Below are 27,393 nucleotides of genomic sequence, written 5' to 3' on the forward strand. Positions count from 1 at the left end.
AAATTGGGATGAGCTTGTTGGTAAATTCGCTCGTTTAGTGTACCTCCATGCTCAGCGCACACTCACTTTGCACCAAAAAGTAACGTTGCTCAACACGTTCATCACATCCAAACTGTGGTATCTCGCTTCCGTACTCTCAGCATCAGCTGCTCAAACGGCAAAACTGACTGCAACGATCGGAACGTTTCTGTGGCGAGGCATAACAGCAAGAGTTCCAATACAGCAGCTAGCACGTATCAAGAAAGAAGGCGGAATGAACTTACACTTGCCTGCATTGAAATTCAAAGCCCTGATTTTGAACCGGCATTTGCAAGAAATCGACTCCCTCCCGTTCTACAAATCCTTCTTTACCCAAACCAATCCTCAACCACCTGCAGACTGCCCGTGTCTCAAAATTATCCTGACCGAATTCCCATCACTCCCGCCTGTATTACAAGATTCCCCCTGCGCTGGAAGCATCTACAGTACGTACCTTGAGCGAACAGACCCACCGAAAATTTCGCAAAAATATCCGGCAGCAAATTGGCCTCAAATTTGGCAGAACATTTCGCTGAGACAACTTTCATCGTATCAACGAAGCTCTCTCTACCTGGTGGTGAACGCAAAACTTGAGCACCGTTCTTTGATGTTTCGTATGAACAGAGCCGACAGCGAAATCTGTCTGCATTGCGGTGGTGCACGTGAGACGATAGAACACAAGCTAAGTGGATGCGCACGAGTCGCCGCAGCTTGGCGGATGCTACAACAAAAAATTAATTCTGTTCTCAATGGATGGCGCAGACTGACGATAGAAGAGCTCTTGCGCCCGCAACTGCAAGGCATAGAAAAACTGAAGAAAATTCGAATTCTCAAAATGTTTCATGAATATATCATCTTTATTATGAATTGTAATAATGCAATTGATGTATTGTCGCTAGAGTTTGAAATTGATTGTGTATAAATAATTATATTGTAATTACTTTTTACGCTACGGTCAAATAAACTAAATTTTACAAAAAAAAAATCATTGTATTGTAATCTATAAGGGAACATATTGTTATGCTCAAAGAGAAAATGAGATGAAATTTAAAAAAAAAAATAGGGTTGGCACACTTGCCCCTATGGCACACTTGCCTTTGGATTAACTCTACTACCTCTAGCACTAGACTTAAAAGTGAAACGTCTTTGATTTTGAACATCATGTCACTTGTGTAAAAGTTATCATTGACAGCTCATTGTAGTAGCATATTACGTTCAATCAAACCAAATCTAACTAATACGAACTGGCGTCGAGGTAAGTTACGAGACTTGAGCTCCAGAGATGAAGATTCAAATCTAAGTCGGGCGGAAACGTTTATTTTGCCTTTTTTTATTTTCAAACCATTACATGCAACGTTAAATTCAAACTATTCCTTTGATATTGTCAATATTAAACAGTAGTGCAAATTCAGGAGCAGGCACATATCTCCCAATTAGTGGGGAGTCGGCCTTCTGATGGCTTTGTTTTATAGCCGCAGACGTTACCACTGAACAGATTTGTTGAAGAGGTTTCCAAAAATAAATCAATGAGAGAATTTCGCTAAACGAAGGACGTTTGCTTCGTATGCTGGCAGCTGAATATGCTTTTTCTTGGCATTACGCCCCTACTTGGACAGAGTCTATCAAATGAGAGTTTACTTTGTCAAAGTTTCCATATTCCGCATTCGTATGTCATATATGTCATATTACTTACCCAAGTAACAGTAGTAGCTGAACAACAGTTAATTGAGTTGAAATAATCTTCAGAGTGGTTTGTTCAACTCTTATTCCAATAGAATGTTTATTGGGTAGTGCTCAAGGAAGTTAAGAAAATTTCAGCATCAAGTATGTACTGGATAATTAATAACAACTCTAAATAAAACTGCAAATAAAATAGAAGGCTTAGGTAATAGCTTACGGGATCTCCATTAATTACGTCATCCTTTTAGGGGGACATGGTTTAGGGCAACGTGACGATCCACACATAATATTTCTGCAGGCATTGCAGAATTTGTTCTCAATTGAATTCAAAGCAAGCAAGATTTCAGCATGATTATGATTGTTGCAGAGAGTGATAAGTGAGAGATACTCTCAATTTTCTCAGAATTCAACCCCGGCATAAAGGAGAGAGGAGATTGAAAATGGTCAATCTTTCCATGGTGTAATGTAAATATTTTTTATTTTTTATTTTAGATTGTCAAGCCCGTTTTGCATAGTCTTTCAAGAAGCAAAAGAAACACACAGAGAAAGCGCAAGAATAAGTCGGAAAATCGAAACCCGTTGATCGAGTTACCCATAGATCACCATAAGAGCTGCCAGATTAAAACACTCTATGTAAGCTTCAAGGATTTGAACTGGCAGGACTGGATAATTGCACCGGAGGGTTATGGAGCATTCTTCTGCAGTGGAGAGTGCAACTTCCCACTAAATGCTCATATGAATGCGACAAACCATGCCATTGTACAGACGCTCGTACACTTAATGCACCCAAGTAAAGTGAGTATTATTAAAGATCGTCCATAACTTACGTAGCATTTTTTTGCCCAATTGTTGACACAATACTACGTCATTTATGGACCGCCCTTATGTTCAATATTCGAAGATATCGTAAAGTGCCGTAATCCAGCGCAGCTAACATCTTAATTCTGCGCATTTTCGAAGATCTTTAAGAAGCGATTCTTAGCAGGCTTCTTCCTTGCTCTTGGCTTATCCTCTTTCTCCCCCTTTCAATGATCAACTACAAAAGAGAAGCGATTTTACCCACACACAAACTGAGCGTACGAGCTCTGCGGGATGAAGAGTTCACACGTTTGTGTTTTGTTATTTTCATTCCCACAGTGGTGAAGAGCTTGTTTTGACAACCTCAGTGCTTAAAAGAGAAGGAGATTATTTTCTCCCTTTCTCAGTTAGGGGGAGAGCTTGTTTTTCCATTTCTCAGTTCGGGGAAGAGCATTTCCAGACAGCTCTTCGTTGTCTCTTTGTAGCTCTTTGCCCAAAAGGGCAAAGAGGACAGCGAAATCATGCTCTTGTGTTGACGGAGAAACCAACCTCAGTTCATCCCAAAAGCAATGATGATGTGTTTGCAGAGCCTCGCAGTAAGCTAGAGCTGTCAAATGGAAGATGTGCGTTTGGATAGAGCCAACGTTTCTCTCCACTCTCTCAGCCACGGATTATTCAACCAACAGCGAATGCTGGTTCATAATTGTTGTGAGCGTACGAGGTCGCTTCATCTATCAGATCAAGATGAGCAGAATAAAGCCTGATTCTTAGTACCCATCAACAAGTTATTAAACTTCAGTTTTCAAATATCTTGGAAAAAGTTTTTCAGAGTAATTTTTTGACAAATATGTTGTCTGTAGCTTGAAGTCATATTGACCCCAAATTCAAATCGAGTTATCATCGCGCAGTCTGGTCGAATTTTGGATTTTCTGCAGTTTGGAATAAAATTTAATTGATTTTTGCTAAAACATTATGAAAATTAGAAAGTATGATGGTTCATCCCGGAGAAGGGTTATTGTGGGAAATGGTTAATAAATAGCGAAATTCAGACACGTTTATTTTTCAGGAACAGTTTTATATACAATTATACTTTCCTTGGTGAGGAGTTCTAACAAGAAAAGGGCCACTACATATATTACACACTTATTTGTTGCAAATTTCACCGACTGATGACGTTAGCTCAAAAAATGTTCCTATATGACGCTCATAAATTAGTTACGATATTCTATATCTAAAGTTCCAGATGATTTCAAAGAATGATAACTTCATCAAAGTTGTTCAATAAATCCTTCGATTTTTGAATGGTTCCTTTTTAATAACTTTATTTTTTAACGTGTTGCCTAAATCGAATGGACGTGGTATATGACTGAAAATATTTAACGTTCTCTTCTATGTGGCATAGGGGCTATCCATTAATTATGTAAGGGTTTATGGGGGGTGGGGGGGTTTGAGATTTCTTACGCGCCATACAATTTATTTTTAATTTTCATACAAAAAATCTTACCATAGGGGGAGGGGGGGTTTAAAAACCCCGAAAATTGTCTTACCGAATTAATGGATCGCCCCATAATGCGAACCTATTTAAACATGAGCCGGATAGCCTCAGACGCAATGAACATTTTTGTCGTAAATACTTCAACTAAGTTATTAGCATTTCGATACCGAGTCGGTAGCATTCCTGTAACCGAGCATACAGGCTAAACCAAACGAATAACTTTGCTGAAAACATTTGTTTTATAGCTGTTCTGCATCGTGAGACATGCGACGAAATATTTGTTTCTCACTAGCGCCTTCTAGCGGAAGAATGTTGGACATATTGTTGGACACAGGGATGGAAAAAAATCATGCTCACTATAATCAATTCACTGACATTTATGACACCATCAAAGTAACCGCACCACCACCAATGTGATTGTACCAATGAAGATGGCACAACAATAGATGAAGAAAACAAACAACGAAGCCCGTATGTCGTTGGTGTTTTTGATTATCAGAACCAGAAGTGTGTCAGTTTAGGAAAATTGATTATCAATGAGGTTCATATTAATTAAAAAATATGCTGCTATACGGGTAATGAACGATCAAATGCACGATGATATTGACGCGTCTTTAGTGTGCTTCGTGCAAAAATTATAACTTCCCGAAGCGGATTGTAAAAAAGTCAAGTTGGTTCGAATGAAAATCATTTTTTGTTTCCGATTATCACGCTTGAGTATCAGCAAGCTTTGTTGTGTTGTCAAGGTGAGGATAAAAACAAATAAAAATCAACAAAGATTCTACCCAGCAAGCGTCAATATAGGCGAAGGTAGAATGAGTATTTTCGTCCCTGTGGACAGGCAGCGTATAGCTCTTGAACTTACAAACATCTTTGCCGAAAACACCAGTTTTCAAGTTAAACTACATCGGTAAATGTTTAAATTTTGATTTTAAATCGGACTTACGAAGCATACAACAAGTAGTCCTAATCCTAACGAACAACTATGGTTATCTAGAGTAGAAGCATTAACCTAAGAATGCTAATGTCGTTGCTGTTCGTGTTACCAACATCTAGTATACCACGCGCTGACAGTGTGAGTACCGGGAATCGAAGTGTCCAATAAATTTTCAAAAACATAACAAATCATCCTCTACAACATGGCAATGAACAAACGATGAAAAAGTACAATTAAAGGTAATTATAAATTATTTCATTTTTGTGACCACAGCTCAACTAGCGTTCTACTACTAATATTTCTATTCTATCTAACTACTCTGCATCATGAGATATATGAGTTTGAATTATTTGTAGCTCACTAGCGCCTCCTAGTTGTATACTGTTGAATTGAGCAAACATGCAGTGTATAGCCTTTAGACTAATGAACAAAAGGTATCAATCTTCCAAATTATCAGAATGTTGATATGTTAGGGCTGTTCAAAATAAACAAAAAAAAAATAAAATCCGACTTCCCATATCTTTTTTACTATAAAAAGTGTTCTGTGAAATTTTCAGCTTTCTAGGCGGTGATTTAAAGGTGGCCCAAAGACAATTTTTTTTTGTATAGAAATTGCTATGAAGAAATTTTGAAAAATGTTCCAACCACGTCAGTACTGGAATAAAATGGGGTATCTTTGATAATGCGGGTAACTGTGATAGTGCGTAACCCACTACATACTAAACGAAATATCATAATTTCTGTTAATCAGTTAAGCAAAACGAATGCAAAACTAAAGAATATTAGTATGACACTTCATGTAAGAGTGGTTTTCATTTGAATCAAGGACATTTGAGGCTTTTTATACGAATATTGAAAATTGACACAGTTTTAGCATTTTGTAAACAACTTACAAACAACCATTTCTACGATCACTATTTGATGTATTTATGAATAGTTGGCCACTTATATTTGACAGCCTAGTTATCATAGAACTTGAATAGGGTCTCAAATCTCTTAGTGAAAAGCATTTTCACAAACTGGGACCATTTTTGTAATCTAAGTCAGAAATTTCCATATAACGTTAAACGCCTAGAGGTATGCAATGCCCAACAAATGTTCGTTATTTATTCAACTTTGTTCGATTCATATTCCATTATAAATGTTACCCCAAATCAGAAAACCAACTTTCGATTATATGAAAAATTATATCTCCATTTAAAATAAATCTTTTGGCAATCTATCGACTGCTAGGATGCCAGTACTTGTTTTAAAAATATAAATTATAATTCTTTGAAACAGCATGCATAAATATTCAAGTTTTCTTCGAAAAAACTATCAAAGTTACCCCGTTTTACGATACAAACTTATCATCCCATAGAGAAAGCTCATTCTTCAAACCTTAATAATGGTATTTGCTTCATATGGGATTACAGCTCAGCCAATATTAGCATTAGCATTAAGCAATTTGCACAAATGCGTAGGTGGTACAGTCCTAGACCATTGTATGAGGGTTGCCTCCTTCCCGTCCGTTACCAAAGCCAGAGATTTGGTACTAATCTCTGGCTCTTAGACAAGATTGACGCATCCTCCAACAGTCGAGAGCCTGCCCACAACCTTGCCAATGCTAGGGAAAAGGAAGGAGTGGTTAGTTAAACGCCTACTTAAGAAAGATGCAGAAAACTCTACGACCTCTCATAGGTGTTACGGGATGTTGTGCTAGAGATGGGCAATTTGGTCCGATTTTGCGAGCGAATCGTTGGTGACTTACTCACAAAAGTGAATCGATTCTTTTGATCGATTCAGTGATTCATTAAATTAATCATGAACATAAAAAAACATAACATGACCATTTCTGAATGATATCATATTTAATATATGAAGCTACTTCAAATATGTTTACATGTCTAGTGCACTTGATCATGATAAACCAGCTTTAAAAATGTTGCTTATTCCTGGTACTCTCTTCCGGAAATTGCATTTCCTGTGAATCGTGACTCTTTTGAAAAGAATCGTTATTCGTTCACTCATTTTTGAGAGTCGACTCTTTCGATCGATTCGTGAGTGAGTCGCCCATCTCTATTGTGCAGTGTTAATGAGAAGGGTAAGGCCATAGGATACGTTCGGTAAACGTTCTGGCAGGCATTTACAACTGCCAGCTGATTGTTGGCTGGCTGGCGATCGAGAAGCGATCGCAAGGGAATGTACATACATATAGGTATCACAAAAACGAACATGAACAAGTGGGACGGACTGACCAAATGCGTGTAACAGAAAAAGACCACTACCTACGGTAGATGTGGAACGCATCTGGTCACACACGATTCCCGTCGGTCGGGCAACAGCGGCTGATTGATTTTGGCTTCACCATTTGCCGGCCGCCTTGAAATGCCCCAATTTCAATCACAACCTGCCTCTAGCTATCGACTTTTCTGCTAAACTACTACTGACTTATATACTAGATATGAAAATAACACACTTTTAAGTAACATATTGTTCTGCAGTCGACCGACTGGATGACTGGGTTCGGTCATCTGGGCTGCTATTGTGCTGCCGCTGATGCTGGGACGGGCTGACCATGACCTACATCGATCAGCTGACTTGGATGCTGCTGCTGGTGGTAGTTGGCTCGTAGCGTATTTCATCGGTAACGGTTTTCCTCGGGATGGTGAAAATCGGAGATATAGTATCGTGGAGAAGTGCAGTATAAAACCGGAACAACTTACCTGGCAGACCTTTTTGGCTGCCTAATGATAATTTCCTCAATAGTCTGTCTGTCAGGGCTGTCCAGTACTTCGACGATGCTTCAAACGATGTTGATGACACGGAGATGCTGAACGGTGGTTTTGTAGCATGACAAACGGATGGTATTTTCTGCGGATGATGATTTCAGCTGCCTCGGCGGCAGGGCTGACAATGTGCTTCGATAGAACGGAGATTTCAGTTCCCTCTGCGGCACGACTGACGGAGTGGTTCGATTGGGTGCAAATTTTCAGTTGCCTTTGTGGCCGGACTGACTGACGGAATCGAACGATCGGAGGTTTCAGCTGCCTCTGCGGCTAAGGCTGACGGAACGGTCGAACAGATGTTCGACTGGTGGTGGCTTCTCTGGAATCAGATGAGCGGGTGCTAATTAGATTGAATTTATGTTACAAAAAACAACTTGCCTGGAACGGAGGCCCTCGTGGCCTCCGCGGACGCCCTCTGGCGTCGATGAACTTCCGCAAACGATTACATTCCGACGGTAGACTTTCTCCTTCACTGCTCCGAATGGCTGAACGATGTTGTAATCGATGGACGAACTGGCCAAGCTCGTTGACGACTACTACTTGGGCCAGGGGTTGGATTGTACACTCCTTCCCCGTATTGCAGTTATTGCGGAGAGTACCTCGAGAAGTTCAAACAGAACTGGAATGAGTACGATGTACTGACAGAGCACTGCCGCGCAGTGCGGGCGCTAGGCGCCACTGTGGCTTCCAGAAAAGCCAGACAGGAACAGGAATTGATTGCTCATGCAACAAGGAACCACCACCGGACAAAACAGATTACCTCATAGGCTCAGAGACAACTCGAGATTCAGCGTTTCGTGCTGAGAGGGGAAATGGGGGGTCGTGACTGCGAAAAAGAATTTGGATTAACTTTTTGCAAGTTTAAACAATACATAACTTAACTGGTATGCGGAGGCCGGTTGGCCCCCGCCGTTGGAGGAGTCCTAGTTCTCCTCGTCTGGTGTTGAAAGGTTGTCTCGGATCGGTAGAATGCAAATTTTGGAAATTGCTCTGCGATAATTACCGTCCTTGGTTTGGACAGTCACGACACGAATATTCCCATCTGCGCCAGCATGAATTTCGGTCACACGCGCTAGTGGCCACTTCAGTGGAGGAAGGTTGTCCTCTTTGAGAACCACCATTGTTCCAACAGTGATGTTGTCTCTCCGTTTTGTCCACTTCGTTCGGTTATGCAGGTCTGACAGATACTGGGTAGACCACTTCTGCCACAAACGCTGCATGATCTGCTCAATCCGTTGCAACGTCGAAATTCGATTTTCTGGAACTCCATCCAGGTCAGGTTCGGGTAACGCTGTTAGAGGTCGTTGAATGAGGAAGTGTCCGGGTGTCAACGCTTCGAAATCGTCTGGATCGTTGCTGAGGGGTGTTAGCGGTCTGGAATTAAGTACGGCCTCTATTTGCACGATCATCGTCTGCATTTCATCGTACGTGAGCACTTGCACTCCGATGCTCCGCTTCAGCAACGTCTTGAAGGATTTAACCGCCGATTCCCACAACCCTCTGAAATTCGGCGATCGTGCGGGGATGAACTTGAAGTCGATCTGGTCTTCTGCGGCACGTTGGACGACGCAGTTCTGAAAATCCTTCGACTTAACGAGATTATGAACTTCGGCGATCTCTCGTCTCGCACCAATGAAGTTTTTCGCATTGTCGCACATGATGATCTGCGGCTTGCCTCGACGAGCTATGAAACGCTTGAATGTTGTCAGGAATCCTTGAGTTGACAGATCCGCTGCCAGTTCTAAGTGAACTGCCTTTGTCACCAAGCAAACATAGATTGCGACGAAACATTTTACCGGTTGCGCACGACGTTGTGGGTACCTAACTGAAAACGGTCCGCAGTAGTCAACTCCAACAGGAAGGGAAGGCAGGGAGTGACTCGTTCCGGAGGTAGATCTGCCATTAGCTGCTCATGGACTTTAGGACGCACTCGAAAACACGGAACGCATTCGTGCAGCACAGAGCGGACTAGGTTCCGGATACTCGTGATCCAAAATAGCTCTCTCATTGCAGCGATCAGAAGTTGCTGTCCCGCATGAAGATGCTTCCGGTGGTAGTGCACTACGATGAGTCTGGCGAACGGGTGTCGGTGATCGATAACGTACGGATGCTTGCGACTTGCTGATATTTCGGCGTGCTTGAGCCGGCCGCCAACGCAAATTATGCCATCATTCAGCACTGGATGTAACCGCGTTATCTTCGACGATTCTGGAACTTCCCGTTTTCTAGTCAGCTCAGCGATTTCCTGCGGGAAACTTTCCTTCTGGGAAATGCGAACTAACTTCTTCAGCGCAACGTCCATCTCCTGCGACGTAATTGCACCAACTCGTCGATTGTTCCGGTTTTCCTGTCTCGCGTTCGAGCGGAACCGGTCGATGAACACGACGATACGAACGAGATCCGTCAACGAAGATTTCCAGCTAAAGACTTCGCTAGAGGTAGCAGTGGGAAGCGCAACCGTTACGCTTTTTTCTTCCAGAACTTCCTTTCGAATTTCGTCTTCCTCCACACCTCGATCGTTCGGCCAGTGTTTCTGTTCTAGCTGTAGCCAGCACGGACCGTGGAACCAAGATTTCTCATACTGCAGCTGTGCTGCGGTCATGCCTCGTGATATAATGTCTGCTGGGTTCTCAATTCCAGGGACGTGATTCCAAACTCCCCCCATCGTGATGTGTTGGATCTCAGAAACTCGGTTGGAGACAAACTGCTTCCACCTAGAAGGTGACGATGATAGCCAGCACTTCACAATCATAGAGTCGGTCCAGAAAAACGATCGAGCATCTAGGTTCAGAGCATTTCTGACCTTTTCGTACAGATGCGCGAGTAACAAGGCCGACGATAGTTCTAGCCGAGGAATGTTTTCGGTCTTCTCCACTTTTTTCGGGTTGTGTAGTGGAGCTACTCGGGATTTAGCCGACAGTAGATGCACCGAAACTCCACCCGTTTCCGAGATAGAACGCAGGTAGATACAAGCGCCGTAGGCCTTGTTGGACGCGTCGCAGAATCCATGATACTCAACTGCGACGACATTCCTACTGTAGCCGACCCAACGAGGAATCGTCAGGGTATCGAGACTGGTGAGATTCCGCTTGTATTCCTGCCACTGCTCTTGGAGACTGTTATCTAGGGGGTCATCCCATCCGCTTTGATTTTTCCACAGGTCTTGAATAAAGAGTTTTGCTTGCACAACCACAGGACCTACAAGGCCGAGTGGATCGAAAAGACGGGAGATGTCCGACAGCACAGACCGCTTGGAAATGACAGGCGAAGAGTTCCACTCCGGGGTACTGAACTTGAATTGGTCCGAATCGGTCTCCCACATCAGACCCAACGTTTTGACGGTAGCATGTCCAGATTCCAGCTCCAAAATCGTTCGACCATCTCTCAAATCTTCTGGTACGATTTCTAAAAGTTCACTGGAGTTGGAATTCCACTTCCGTAGTGTGAATCCAGCGGATTGAAGCAGCGATATCATCTGTTGGATCAGAACCTTTCCTTCCTCGATATTGTCTGCACCGGAGAGCATATCATCCACGTAAAAGCTTTTCCTGACGACCTTGGCGGCTACGGGGTATGCTGCTTCTCCTTCTTCCGACAAACGTTGCAAACATTTTGTGGCCAGATATGGCGCAGACGCTGTACCATACGTGACCGTTTTTAGCTGGTACGTACGGATCGGTTCACTTGTCTGATTTCTCCACACGAACTTCAGGAAACGTCGATCATCTTTGTGATGCAGGATCATCCGATACATTTTTGCAACGTCACCAACAAGCGCGTAACGATGCAGACGAAAACGAAGTGAGATATCCTGGATGTCGTCTTGGACTACCGGTCCAATCATCAAAGCTTCGTTGAGTGAAACTCCACTTGATGTACGGCAGGACGCATCAAACACTACTCGCAGCTTAGTAGTTGTGCTGTCAGGTTTCAGAACCGCGTGGTGTGGCAGGTTATACTCCTTGTCTTCCGGTGGATGGCCAGTAATCTCCTCCATATGTCCCAGATCTTCGAATTCTCGAATGAACTTTACATACTCCTCCTTCAACTGAGGGTTCGCTGCAAATCGACGTTCCATCCCCATGAAGCTTCGAATAGCGACTGATCTTGATTCACCGAGTTGGCTGATAAGGTGTTCTTTCTTCGGGAGAGCAACAACAAATCGTCCATCTTCATCCCGAACCGTAGTCTTGTCGAAGATCTCTTCACAAGCTGTCTCCTCCGTTGAATGGGTGCTGATGATTCTGCAGGTCTCTAGCTCCCAGAATTTAGTTAGCTGGTCCTGGATTTCAGCTGTGGAGCACACGTGGGCTAGGGAAACTGGACTCTGCACTGAATTTCCCGGAACACGGCCGGAAACTATCCACCCAAACACTGTTCTCTGAAGAGTTGGACAATCTATCGTCACCTTAAGTCGCTCGTCGCAAAGCAGGTCCATATAGTACTCGGCTCCGATTGGGCCCGGCTCATGGAAACGTGGATCCGCCAGAATCATATGTTTGGGCAAGTTCCATCTTGATGAATCGACAGCGGTAATTGGTAGCGAAACAGTCAGCTTCGGCAATACATGGAACTGCATCTCCTCTGCGTACTCCGAAACAGTAGTGGATCGTGGACAAACCAACGCTGTAACTGACTTCGAGGACACCGACTGCGAGGGTCCGATTCCCTGGACCGACAGATACGAAGGACTTTCTCGGAAGCTCATCTTGTTCGAGAAGCTCTTGGCCATTAAGCAATGCTGGGAACAAGAGTCCAGCAACGCTCGTGCTATAATAGGCTTGCCATAGCGATTGTGGATCTTGACAAGTGCCGTATACAGGAGTATGTTTTGTGTGGGAATTACAGGCAGTGAAACGAGATTTTGACTTGAGGTTGGAGTTTGTTCTGTGGTTGATCGTGTGTGCATGTACTGCGAGTTGGCAGAGGTAGCTGTGTTGGTGTTATGTGTATGTTGGTTTGTTGTCGCTGAACTGGATTGTGGCTGTTGTAGCTGTTGGGATTGCACCGGCGGTATTGACTGCGAGTGTGGAACGGAGGATCGCATTTCTCCACCATGCAACATGGAGTGGTGCTTTTGGTGACAATGTCGGCATTCTCCTCGCTCGCATGTCCTAGCTAAATGTCCGGGTTTGAGGCAATTCCGACACAACCGCGCTCTTGCAACTACTTCGTTCCGTTCAGCTACCTTCATCCTCTGGAACTTCGCACACTGAAAAGCAGAATGCCAGGACTCGTTGCAGAAAATGCATCTGCCGGAAGACCTGACAATAGTTTGGCAAACGGTCGGCTTAGACGATCGTTGGTGCTGATCTCCATAGCTGGACGTCGGCGGAGCTACCGATTGAAGAACTTCACAGTGGTTCCGAAGAAAGGCGATGAGATTCTGGTAAGTCGGGACATTTTTGGAGTTTTGGTGCGTCTCCCAGTTCCGCAAAGTGGCAGGATCTAATCGACTGCACACCATATGCACCAGAATAGTACTCCAGTTTGCCGTTTTCTCGCCATTTTTGTCGAGCATTTGGAGATTCTTCTCAAACTCACGTATCAAGTGGTTGAGTCCGTCATAGCTCTCCTTTTTTAGTCCTTCCACGGCGAAGAGAGCGTCAATGTGGGCTTTCACGATCAGCTTCTTGTTTTCGCAGCGCAATTGCAGTGCCTGCCACGCTACGGCGTAATTTGCAGCGGAGAGTTCCACCGAACTGATCTCCTGTAACGCTTCACCAGATAGGGACGACCGCAGATAACTGAATTTGTCCATTTCCATCAGCTGGGTGTTGCTGTCGATCAGGCTCAGGAAACTGTCCCGGAAAGTGATCCAGTCACGAACCTTCCCACTGAAAGTTGGCAGTTTGATTTCCGGTAACTTCACCCTCGGAAATGTCGCAACCTGAGCAGCTGCCCCGGCTTCCACTGGCACTTGAACCGCATTCTTCTCCAACAACTTCAGGATTTCCACCTTGGCGATGAAGTAACGATCTTCAAAGTTGCTCAGCGTCTCCAAATTCTTCGCCTGTTGAGTTTCTTCTGCCTTCACGTCTGGTTCTTCATCCACTGCGAGCTCATCCAGAAGAAGGTCGATTTTCTGGCGCACTTCAAAGAACTCACTGTACGCCGCATCTAGAACCTGCATCCGAACTTGGGCCTGTTTCTCCGGATTGTAGTTCATCAAGAACCGCTCTGTGCCATCCAGCGTGTTGAATAGTTGCCGTTCCCGTTTCTGTAGACCGCGCAAATTGCTCGTCATCTTGGAGTACATCAGCACTTTCACAGTATGGCAAAAAATCTATCCACTTCACTCCACTGTGATCAGCATCGATCTTCCCGACCAGATGTAAGAAACAAGATTATAACAGAATGTGTTCCCCTGATATGATTTTTTTTATATCACCAGTTGTTATAAAACATGAACCGTTAGTAGTTAAAATAACAAAAATTCTAACAAAATTTGAACCAAATCAAACTAAAATATAACAATCCCTGTTACAATTATATCAAAACTATTACAGAATGTGTTGCAATGATGTTACAAAATAACAAAATTTTTGCAAACTATGTTACTGTTTATGACATCGGATGTTTTTTGCAACAAACTTATAAATGCGATGTCAAAAATATAACAAATGATGTTTTAAATGTGTTACTAAAAATATAACAAGTTGAGAACAAAGCCATCTTGATAACAAAATTTTATCAACTTCTGTTATTTTTAACTGCTGCTGATAGGAATTTGTTCTAATTTTGTTATGTGATTCTGGTCGGGTTATTCGATCCTGTTCGAATTCAAACACTGCCACCAAATTCACTAATGCACTTTCACTCCCGATCAACTCGACGTTCCACTGACTCGAAACCGCGAAACAACAGCGGAATGACTTGCAACCCAACAGGTGATAGCAGCGAAGGGAAACAACCAAAAATAATTTAAATGAGCCGAAAATTCAACGAACCCAATCAGACCACCAAATTTTTAGACAGACACAGGGCTACTTGCCAATAATGAAAAACTCGCATGCAAATCACGCATTTATTTTATATTTAGCCACATGCATTTTGTCGCAAAATCATGCACAGTACTTCCCTGTCCTTCTCCAATCAGCCGTCCTATCGTTGGGTCCTACCGTTGGCTCGATGGCGATGGTGAAAAAACGATGGCGCTACCCACGGCGGCGCGGGAATTAACGCTCAATGACGCTTTTCTAACAATATCCCCAGGGGGAAGATGGCCACGGAGAATATCACGGCAACGCACAATCACAAACCAATTTTTTGGCACGATTTATTAAGTGATTTCTTCACGCACTTTGGCACTTTCTGCGACCCACAATTGCTCTTCAGCGCAAGCCACCGTGGGGAGAAAAGTGCACACACTGTTTGCCGTTTCGGCAGATTTTCGCGGTTCACTTCACAGTCCAGAGTCAATGTTCCGAGTCCGAAAGTTAACCGTCTGATCCGGCTCGAAGGACCAAATGTTCGCGCGCACTTTACGGTCTTTCGGACACTGCACTAAAGTACTCGTTTTTAACATTTAAACACTTAAACAGTTTATTAAAACGAAGAACAGAACTACAATTTATTTGACGCGAACACAAAACTGATTTATTGCCGTCTAACACGGCCGAACGGCGATGTACAGATCGCGACGGTATATTTACAACTGCCAGCTGATTGCTGGCTGGCTGGCGATCGAGAAGCGATCGCAAGGGAATGTACATACATATCAATGTGATGGATTTTACTAAGGTGGCGCAGATGATTGATGCGTGTCACTAGTCCTCTCTTTTATTCTGCCGCTGTTCTTATGCAGCGCAAATAGTGACGTCACTATTTGCGCTGCATAAGAACAGTGGGAGAATGAAAGAGAGAACTAGTGGCACGCTTCAATCATCTGCGCCACCTTAGTAAAATCCATCACATTGCATACATATAGGTATCACAAAAACGAACATGAACAAGTGGGACGGACTGACCAAATGCGTGTAACAGAAAAAGACCACTACCTACGGTAGATGTGGAACGCATCTGGTCACACACGATTCCCGTCGGTCGGGCAACAGCGGCTGATTTTTTTTTTTTTTTTTTTTTAATTTCTTTATTAGTATTATTCCAAACATTACATTCATTTCTTATATCTAGGTGTTATAAGGCAACACTATCATCCTAATTTGGTAAAACAAATTTAAGATTTTATTAACATTTTGTTAATAACATATTACATTTCATTTGCCGTAGCAGTTCAGTTTTTTTTTTACAGCTGAGTTGATTTCACCTGCTTATAAGAGAAAAAAAAACGTTTTTAATATACTTAACCTAACTTAACCTAAACATATAACGCATTAATCGTGGCAATAGAAGATTGTAACGATTTTTGCCTGAAATTATTAATGATTGTATTTGACATTTGTTCCAATGTTTCAACATTGGATATTCTATGTAACTCATTGGTACTATACCAGGGAGGAAGTCTCAGAATCATTTTCAAAATTTTATTTTGAATTCTCTGCAGAGCTTTCTTCCTGGTATTACAACAGCTAGTCCATATTGGTACAGCATACAACATGGCTGGCCTGAAAATTTGTTTGAATATCAACAGCTTGTTCTTAAGACAAAGTTTTGATTTTCTATTAATAAGGGGATAGAGACATTTTACATATTTATTACATTTGGCTTGAATGCCCTCAATGTGATTTTTGAAAGTTAAATTCTTATCTAGCATGAGCCCTAGATACTTAACTTCATCTGACCAATTTATTGGAACCCCTCTCATCGTGACAACATGTCTACTTGAAGGTTTCAAATAAAGAGCTTTTGGTTTATGTGGGAATATTATTAGTTGAGTTTTGGAAGCATTAGGGGAAATCTTCCATTTTTGCAAGTATGAAGAAAAAATATCCAAACTTTTTTGCAATCGACTACAGATGACACGCAGGCTTCGTCCTTTGGCGGAGAGGCCTGTGTCATCCGCAAATAAAGATTTTTGACATCCCTGAGGTAGCTCAGGTAAGTCAGATGTGAAAATATTGTATAATATTGGTCCCAAAATGCTGCCTTGAGGAACACCAGCTCTTACAGGAAGTCTTTCAGATCTGGAGTTCTGATAATTAACCTGAAGTGTACGATTTGACAGATAACTTTGAATTATTCTAACAATGTATGTTGGAAAATTAAAGTTTTTTAATTTTACAATCAAACCTTCATGCCAAACACTGTCGAATGCTTTTTCTATGTCTAGAAGAGCAAGACCAGTAGAATAGCCTTCAGATTTGTTGGAACGGATCAAATTTGTTACACGCAAAAGTTGATGAGTGGTCGAATGTCCATGGCGGAATCCGAACTGTTCATTGGCAAAAATTGAATTTTCGTTGATGTGGGCCATCATTCTGTTCAAAATAACCTTTTCAAAAAGTTTACTGATGGAGGAAAGCAAACTGATTGGACGATAGCTAGAAGCTTCTGCAGGATTTTTGTCTGGTTTTAAAATTGGAACAACCTTAGCATTTTTCCATTTGTCAGGAAAATATGCTAATTGAAAACATTTGTTAAATATATCAACTAAAAATGATAAGCTACTTTCTGGAAGTTTCTTGATGAGGATGTAGAAAATTCCATCATCGCCAGGAGCTTTCATGTTTTTGAATTTTTTAATAATAGTTCTCACTTCTTCCAAATCAGTCTCACAGGCATTTTCGAAAACGTTCTCTTGATTGAGAATATTTTCGAACTCCTGAGTAACTTCATTTTCAATTGGACTAGTAAGTCCTAAATTAAAATTGTGCGCACTTTCAAACTGCATAGCAAGTTTTTGAGCTTTTTCGCAATTAGTTAGTAATAATTTGTTTTCCTCTTTCAATGCCGGTATTGGCTTCTGAGGTTTTTTCAAGATTTTAGATAATTTCCAAAAGGGCTTAGAGCCAGGGTCCAATTGCGAAATTTTATTTTCAAAATTTTTGTTTCTTAATTGAGCAAAACGTTTCTTGATTTCTTTTTGCAAATCCTGCCATATAATTTTCATTGCAGGATCGCGAGTGCGTTGAAATTGCCTTCTCCTCACGTTTTTAAGACGGATCAAGAGTTTAAGATCATCGTCTATAATCACGGATTCAAATTTTACTTCACATTTTGGAATTGCAATGCTCCGGGCTTCAACAATGGAATTTGTTAAAGTTTCAAGAGCATTGTCAATATCACGTTTAGTTTCTAAAGAAATGTTAACATCAAGATTAGAGTCAACATACGTTTTATATATATTCCAGTCGGCTCGTAAATAATTGAAAGTGGAGCTGATAGGATTGAGAATCGCTTCTTGGGATATTTGAAATGTAACAGGGACATGATCAGAATCAAAATCAGCATGAGTAATCAGTTGGCTACAAAGATGACTAGAGTCGGTTAAGACCAAATCAATCGTAGATGGATTTCTAGAAGAGGAAAAACATGTGGGGCTATCAGGGTATTGAATTGAGAAATATCCTGAAGAGCACTCATCAAATAAAATTCTGCCGTTGGAATTACTTTGAGAATTATTCCATGACCGATGTTTGGCATTAAAGTCACCAATGACAAAAAATTTTGACTTATTGCGCGTCAATTTTCGCAAGTCAGTTTGGAGCAAATTAACTTGCTGCCCAGAGCATTGAAAAGGCAAATAGGCAGCTATGAAAGTATATTTACCAAACTGTGTTTCAACAGAAACACCTAAAGTTTCAAAAACTTTAGTTTCAAATGATGAAAACAGTTGATGTTTTATTCGCCTGTGAATGATGATTGCAACTCCCCCACATGCCCCATCAAGTCGATCATTACGATAAACAAAAAAGTTAGGATCTCTTTTGAGTTTAGATCCAGGTTTTAAATACGTTTCGGTAATAATTGCTATATGCACGTTATTAACCATAAGAAAATTAAACAGCTCGTCCTCTTTACCATTCAGAGAACGAGCATTCCAATTTAAAATATTTAAATTATTATTTGGATCCATTAGAAAAACGTAATCCAATAACAATTTGATTTGTAAATTTTACACCTACTTGGACTGCTTCAGTCATAGTGGTGGCTTTGAACATTGCATCAATCATTAGATTCAATTGTTCAGTTAGAAAATTAAAATCAGAGGCAGACATGTCATGTGATTTCCCATTGGAATTTCCGGTAGACGAAGAAGCGGAGTTACCTGTGGCGGTAGGGTTTTTTCCATTTGATTTGAAACAAGTAGAATGGGTACCCATGGATCGAACAGGGGAGGAGTTCGAATTTCCTGCTACGATATCGGCAAAGGATTTACCGTGGGTAGATACATTCGAAATTGAAAGATTCGAACGGCTACCCGACGGATTAAAATTTGTTTGTGAATGAGCATGATTATGATCTTCCTGATGGGTATGATTCATGATCAAGCGATCGTTAACTGAAAAATGAGCATTGTTCGATACTCTACCAGGCAAATTCCGGAAACGACCGTTATCGTAACGGATATTATCTTTCATCTGCCTGGCACGAGCCTCAATGACCCTTTTGCGTGAAGGACAATTCCAAAAATTGGACTTATGGTTAGCCCCGCAATTACAGCATATGAATTTGGTGGTATCTTCCTTCACTGGACAGTCGTCCTTAGCGTGAGAAGAACCTCCGCAAATCATGCATTTAGCATCCATGCGACAATTTTTTGTACCATGACCCCACTTTTGACACCGACGGCACTGAGTGGGGTTCTGGTAATTTCCTCCAGGTTTCTGGAAATGTTCCCATGTCACACGGACATCGAACATAAGTTTTGCTTTTTCCAAAGCTTTAATATTATTTAGTTCTTTTTTGTTAAAGTGAACTAAATAAAATTCTTGAGAAAGCCCTTTCCGAACAATGCCAGATTGGGTTCTCTTTTTCATAATGATTACTTGGACTGGGGAAAATCCAAGTAAATCATTTATTCCATTTTTGATCTCTTCAGGTGATTTATAGTCACTTGAGAGACCTTTCAAGACGACTTTGAACAAACGTTCAGTTTTGTCGTCATAAGTAAAAAATTTGTGCTTCTTCTCTTCAAGATATCTGAGAAGAAGTTCACGATCTTTAATAGTTTCCGGCAAAACGCGACAGTCTCCTTTCTTTGCGATTTGGAAGGAAACCTTGATTCCCCTAATGGAGTTCAAGATCTCCTGCCTAAATCCTCCAAATTCGGAACAACTGACCACGATAGGCGGCACTCTTTGCTTCCTCACTTGAATCAAAGAGCCTGGGCTAGAGGCTGCTTCGATTTGGTGTTCGGAAAATTTGTCTAGAGCATCGAACTGATTGCTCATTTCGATACAATTATTCATTTCACCCTTGGAAGAAACTTCGCATTCCGGGGAAGCGTCCTTTCTTCCATTCTTGCCACGTGTAGTGACAGTTTTAAAACCCACTTTTTTGGAAGGAAGTAGTGAATTCAGAGATTCACCCTTCCTTTTGTTAGTTGTTGATACCATGTTTAATTAATAAAAGAGAGAGACGTGACCTTCGAGAGGTTTTTTCCCTAGACGGTGTCCAAGAAGGATTACCACCGCTAGCTTTCGCCAACGGGTCCAACGAAAAATCGAAGGCACGGGTCCAAACAAGGATCGTAAAGGGATCAATAGTAGAAAAAATAGTACTGAAAAGTACTGTTTTAGTAGCACTGAAAAGTACCGTTTTTAATTTTAGCACTGAAAAGTACTGTTTGTGTAGCACTGAAAAGTACTGTTTTATTGCTTTAGGTAGTTTTTAAGAAAACTTCCAAGAGCAGAGAGAATTCGTGTACGCACAGCACGAAGGTACGATGCGCACTGATGAACAGCGGCTGATTGATTTTGGCTTCACCAATCCCATATAAAAATAGCTCATAATGGATTTGTTCCTTCAGCAACATCCTTCGTGTAGATTTGAAGAATGAGTTTTCACTATGGGATGATAAGTTTGTACCGTAAAACGGGGTAACTTTGATAGTTTTTTCGAAGAAAACTTTAATATTTGAGCATGCTGTTTCAAAGAATTAAAATTTATATTTTTAAAACAAGTACTGGCATCCTAGCTATCGATTGCAGTCGATAGATTATTACCAAAAGATTTATTTTGAATGGATGTATAATTTTTCATATAATCGAAAGTTGGTTTTCTGTTTTGGGGTAACTTTGATAATGGAATATGAGTCGAACAAAATTGAACGAATACCAAACATTTGTAGGGCATTGCATAATTCTGGGCGTTTTACGTTATATGGAAATTACTGACTTAGATTACAAAAATGGTTCTAGTTTGTGAAAATGCTTTTCGCTAAGAGATTTGAGACCGTATTCAAGTTCTATGATAACTAGGCTGTCAAAGATAAGTGGCCAACTATTCAAAACTACATCAAATAGTGATCTTAGAACAGATTGTTTGTAAGCGTTTCAAAAATGCTAAAATTGTGTCAATTTTTAATATTCGTATAAAAAGCCTCAAATGTTCTTGATTCAAGTGAAAACCGCTCTTACATGAAGTGTCATGCTAATATTTTTTAGTTTTGCATTCGTTTTGCTTAATTCGTTAAGCCTTAACTGATTAACAGAAATTTTGATATGCCGTTTAATATGTGGTGGGTTACGCACTATCAAAGTTACCCGCATTATCAAAGATACCCCGTTTTACGGTACGTACATTACAGTACTAACGTGATTGGAACATTTTTCAAAGTTTCTCCATAATAATTGCCATACAAACCTACATCGTCTTTGGGCCACCTTCAAATCACCACCTAGAAAGCTGAAAATTTCACAGAACACTATTTTTTATGGTAAGGAAGGTAAGGAAGATATGGGAGGTTGGATTTTCAAACGTTGTTAACTTTTGAATCGGAAATCATTAGAATGTTGAACCATCCTAAAATCTTGTTACAAAACGTCATAGTCGTTTAGGGGAATCAGCAAAGCATTATTTTTTTAGCTAGCGACATGAAATTTTCGACTAACCAATGTGTAATATAGTGACCCTTTATATGTTGCAAATCTTCACCGCAGACAGTATAATTCTATATAGAACTGTTTCTAAATGTCTGAAGTTTCAAAAGTTCACTATTTTTGGACCTTTTTGCTCAATAACCCCCTTTGATTTTGTCTTGAGTAGAGTAGTGTTTGATCATATGCTCGCGTTACTTGCTCCTGCGGAGGCGGGTGATGTGAGCAGGAACAATCGTTTTGCGCGTCGCTCGCGTGGCATGATTTATTAGTGGCGCGGATCGCGAAGCAGGTAGTAGTGTTTGATCCTTTGCTCGCGTCACTTGCTCCTGCGAGGGCGGGTGATGTGAGCAGGAACAATCGTTTTGCGCGTCGCTCGCGTGGCATGATTTATTAGTGGCGCGGATCGCGAAGCAGGTAGGGCGGCATCCACAAATTACGTAACGCTCTAGGGGAGGGGGGACTAGGCTCAAGCGTTACGGCTCATACAAAAATTTAAAAATTTTCATACAAAAAGCGTTACGGAGGGGGGGAGGGTTTCAAAAATTTGCAATTTTAGCGTTACGTAATAAATGGATGCTGCCTAGTAGTGTTTGATCCTTTGCTCGCGTCAAATTATTTATCATGGTCTAATCGCTTATCAAAGTGAATCCTGTGACCCAACGATCCTCCCCATTAACAAACATCCCTCCCAGTAACCTTTGTAGAGATGCAGAGGCAAACACGGTCTCCAAATAGCAAAGGTTACACACTATTATTCCTTCCTCCAATCCCACCTGACTGCAAGGACGTGGCCGGCGCCGTTATTGACCCTGTATAAATAGAGGCACTGAATTATGCACACTGAAGAAGATTATGGCTAATCCCAGCCGAACTTCTAGTTGATTCTATGTGCATTTTCACTGACTTCGGTCAATCACGGAATAGCAACCATTGATATGTGTAGTCAGTCTAAGCTAACAAGGGAAGGTCACGATGGTGTTACACGGGGTTTTGAACCGGACTATTTTTGTTAGATTCTACATGTCGAAAAATGAAAAACCCCAAAGCCTTTCGGGTGATGGACCAATGGTGTAGCCAGGAGAGGCTCTGAAAGGGTCGATTTTGTACGAATATAATATTATTGAGTCGATTGAAAATTTGTGTAAAGTAAATCATTTATTCCATTTTTGATCTCTTCAGGTGATTTATAGTCACTTGAGAGACCTTTCAAGACGACTTTGAACAAACGTTCAGTTTTGTCGTCATAAGTAAAAAATTTGTGCTTCTTCTCTTCAAGATATCTGAGAAGAAGTTCACGATCTTTAATAGTTTCCGGCAAAACGCGACAGTCTCCTTTCTTTGCGATTTGGAAGGAAACCTTGATTCCCCTAATGGAGTTCAAGATCTCCTGCCTAAATCCTCCAAATTCGGAACAACTGACCACGATAGGCGGCACTCTTTGCTTCCTCACTTGAATCAAAGAGCCTGGGCTAGAGGCTGCTTCGATTTGGTGTTCGGAAAATTTGTCTAGAGCATCGAACTGATTGCTCATTTCGATACAATTATTCATTTCACCCTTGGAAGAAACTTCGCATTCCGGGGAAGCGTCCTTTCTTCCATTCTTGCCACGTGTAGTGACAGTTTTAAAACCCACTTTTTTGGAAGGAAGTAGTGAATTCAGAGATTCACCCTTCCTTTTGTTAGTTGTTGATACCATGTTTAATTAATAAAAGAGAGAGACGTGACCTTCGAGAGGTTTTTTCCCTAGACGGTGTCCAAGAAGGATTACCACCGCTAGCTTTCGCCAACGGGTCCAACGAAAAATCGAAGGCACGGGTCCAAACAAGGATCGTAAAGGGATCAATAGTAGAAAAAATAGTACTGAAAAGTACTGTTTTAGTAGCACTGAAAAGTACCGTTTTTAATTTTAGCACTGAAAAGTACTGTTTGTGTAGCACTGAAAAGTACTGTTTTATTGCTTTAGGTAGTTTTTAAGAAAACTTCCAAGAGCAGAGAGAATTCGTGTACGCACAGCACGAAGGTACGATGCGCACTGATGAACAGCGGCTGATTGATTTTGGCTTCACCAATCCCATATAAAAATAGCTCATAATGGATTTGTTCCTTCAGCAACATCCTTCGTGTAGATTTGAAGAATGAGTTTTCACTATGGGATGATAAGTTTGTACCGTAAAACGGGGTAACTTTGATAGTTTTTTCGAAGAAAACTTTAATATTTGAGCATGCTGTTTCAAAGAATTAAAATTTATATTTTTAAAACAAGTACTGGCATCCTAGCTATCGATTGCAGTCGATAGATTATTACCAAAAGATTTATTTTGAATGGATGTATAATTTTTCATATAATCGAAAGTTGGTTTTCTGTTTTGGGGTAACTTTGATAATGGAATATGAGTCGAACAAAATTGAACGAATACCAAACATTTGTAGGGCATTGCATAATTCTGGGCGTTTTACGTTATATGGAAATTACTGACTTAGATTACAAAAATGGTTCTAGTTTGTGAAAATGCTTTTCGCTAAGAGATTTGAGACCGTATTCAAGTTCTATGATAACTAGGCTGTCAAAGATAAGTGGCCAACTATTCAAAACTACATCAAATAGTGATCTTAGAACAGATTGTTTGTAAGCGTTTCAAAAATGCTAAAATTGTGTCAATTTTTAATATTCGTATAAAAAGCCTCAAATGTTCTTGATTCAAGTGAAAACCGCTCTTACATGAAGTGTCATGCTAATATTTTTTAGTTTTGCATTCGTTTTGCTTAATTCGTTAAGCCTTAACTGATTAACAGAAATTTTGATATGCCGTTTAATATGTGGTGGGTTACGCACTATCAAAGTTACCCGCATTATCAAAGATACCCCGTTTTACGGTACGTACATTACAGTACTAACGTGATTGGAACATTTTTCAAAGTTTCTCCATAATAATTGCCATACAAACCTACATCGTCTTTGGGCCACCTTCAAATCACCACCTAGAAAGCTGAAAATTTCACAGAACACTATTTTTTATGGTAAGGAAGGTAAGGAAGATATGGGAGGTTGGATTTTCAAACGTTGTTAACTTTTGAATCGGAAATCATTAGAATGTTGAACCATCCTAAAATCTTGTTACAAAACGTCATAGTCGTTTAGGGGAATCAGCAAAGCATTATTTTTTTAGCTAGCGACATGAAATTTTCGACTAACCAATGTGTAATATAGTGACCCTTTATATGTTGCAAATCTTCACCGCAGACAGTATAATTCTATATAGAACTGTTTCTAAATGTCTGAAGTTTCAAAAGTTCACTATTTTTGGACCTTTTTGCTCAATAACCCCCTTTGATTTTGTCTTGAGTAGAGTAGTGTTTGATCATATGCTCGCGTTACTTGCTCCTGCGGAGGCGGGTGATGTGAGCAGGAACAATCGTTTTGCGCGTCGCTCGCGTGGCATGATTTATTAGTGGCGCGGATCGCGAAGCAGGTAGTAGTGTTTGATCCTTTGCTCGCGTCACTTGCTCCTGCGAGGGCGGGTGATGTGAGCAGGAACAATCGTTTTGCGCGTCGCTCGCGTGGCATGATTTATTAGTGGCGCGGATCGCGAAGCAGGTAGGGCGGCATCCACAAATTACGTAACGCTCTAGGGGAGGGGGGACTAGGCTCAAGCGTTACGGCTCATACAAAAATTTAAAAATTTTCATACAAAAAGCGTTACGGAGGGGGGGAGGGTTTCAAAAATTTGCAATTTTAGCGTTACGTAATAAATGGATGCTGCCTAGTAGTGTTTGATCCTTTGCTCGCGTCAAATTATTTATCATGGTCTAATCGCTTATCAAAGTGAATCCTGTGACCCAACGATCCTCCCCATTAACAAACATCCCTCCCAGTAACCTTTGTAGAGATGCAGAGGCAAACACGGTCTCCAAATAGCAAAGGTTACACACTATTATTCCTTCCTCCAATCCCACCTGACTGCAAGGACGTGGCCGGCGCCGTTATTGACCCTGTATAAATAGAGGCACTGAATTATGCACACTGAAGAAGATTATGGCTAATCCCAGCCGAACTTCTAGTTGATTCTATGTGCATTTTCACTGACTTCGGTCAATCACGGAATAGCAACCATTGATATGTGTAGTCAGTCTAAGCTAACAAGGGAAGGTCACGATGGTGTTACACGGGGTTTTGAACCGGACTATTTTTGTTAGATTCTACATGTCGAAAAATGAAAAACCCCAAAGCCTTTCGGGTGATGGACCAATGGTGTAGCCAGGAGAGGCTCTGAAAGGGTCGATTTTGTACGAATATAATATTATTGAGTCGATTGAAAATTTGCCAAAAACGTTTTTTCTCAGTATTTAGTACGATAGTAATGAACAGAACTGACATTAATGTATGTTTATAATGTATTTTTATGCCATTGGCGTAACTAACATGGAATATGGACACCAAAACAAATTTGGTTTTATTAGAATAGTTTACCTATAAGAAACCCATCCCGATTGCGCCTGTTGCATGGAAAAAATACATTTTAAACATACATTAATGTCAATTCTGTTCTCTACCATCACAATAAATACTAAAAAAATATTTTTGTCGAATTTCCCATTAGCCTAATAAAATAATATACGTACACAATTTTCCCTTTTATAGCCCCTCCTGGCTGCACCACTGGTCTATCACCCGAAAGGCTTTGGGGTTTTTCATATTTCGACATGTAGAATCTAACAAAAATAGTACAGTTGAAAACCCCGTGTAACACCATCGTGACCTTCCCTTGTAAGCTAAGCTAAGCTAAAAATCCCTTTTGATTTTGTCTTATATATTTCTATTAAAATTCAATTATATTTTCTTTTCAAAACTGCAGAAAAATCGAAATACGTTCATTTGAAATTGAGGCCAATACGACAAAGTAACTTTTTTTTGCACAAAACAAAACAACAAAATTTTCTCACAATAAATTAAAATTGAAATAAAATATTTTACAATTTAAACAAAAATATAATTTAATATAGTTCAAACAAAAATACAACTCTTTGTTATTTTCCATGATTTAAACATAACTTTTTTTTCATAAAATATAATGAAACTTTTCATGTGTGGGCGATTGCCATCTAGTTATTTATTAAAAATTCAATTGAATCTCCTTAATCCCATTCTAATATCTTTGTTTTTAGGTGCCTAAACCGTGCTGCGCTCCTACAAAGCTGATACCAATCTCGGTGCTATACCACATAGATGAATCTAATGTAAATTTGAAGAAGTATAAAAACATGGTGGTCAAAAGCTGCGGATGTCACTGATTGTGCTTAAGTAAATAAGGATTTGTCAAATGAAAACAAATTATCATAAAGATCAATCAACAGTGCTACTGTGAATGTATGATCAAGTTTTTTTTCTTAACTAATCTTCTATGCCTCCAAATTTTCTATATTGCCAACCTCAACCCCTCTACCGGCAGCATAATTTTGTTACAACGAAAAACTATTCAAAACACGATAACTTTTCTTTTCATTCACCATTTTTCCACAAAATTTCGAAAAACTTCTTTTTTTTTAATCTGTGTCGATTTTGATCATTGGTTACCTGGTTTTGAAGATATTCCGATGTTCCTTGTGGGACGGACAATTTCCAAATAATTTTTGACAGCTGTTTTTCTTTTAGTCAATTTATCAAAATAATTAAATATAGAGATCAAAATAATTAAATATAGGGACTTCTGGATAAAGTCTCTCTAAATAAAAAAAAAAAAACAAAAAAAAAAA

General features: G+C 40.6%; 1 protein-coding gene across 1 annotated transcript in view; it reads left to right on the forward strand.

The window, feature by feature from the left end:
* LOC5571580 (protein 60A) overlaps positions 1-27,096 on the forward strand; it is a 42,785-nt gene extending 15,689 nt beyond the window's left edge. The window contains exons 6-7 of the mRNA XM_001659738.2: positions 2,191-2,493; positions 26,806-27,096. Coding sequence (XP_001659788.1) covers positions 2,191-2,493; positions 26,806-26,931 — 429 coding nt within the window. The 3' untranslated portion in view covers positions 26,932-27,096. The remainder of the gene's footprint in view (positions 1-2,190; positions 2,494-26,805) is intronic.
* Positions 27,097-27,393: the final 297 nt, after the last annotated feature.

Source organism: Aedes aegypti, chromosome 1 (assembly GCF_002204515.2).
Source record: "Aedes aegypti strain LVP_AGWG chromosome 1, AaegL5.0 Primary Assembly, whole genome shotgun sequence".
NCBI lineage: Eukaryota > Metazoa > Arthropoda > Insecta > Diptera > Culicidae > Aedes > Aedes aegypti.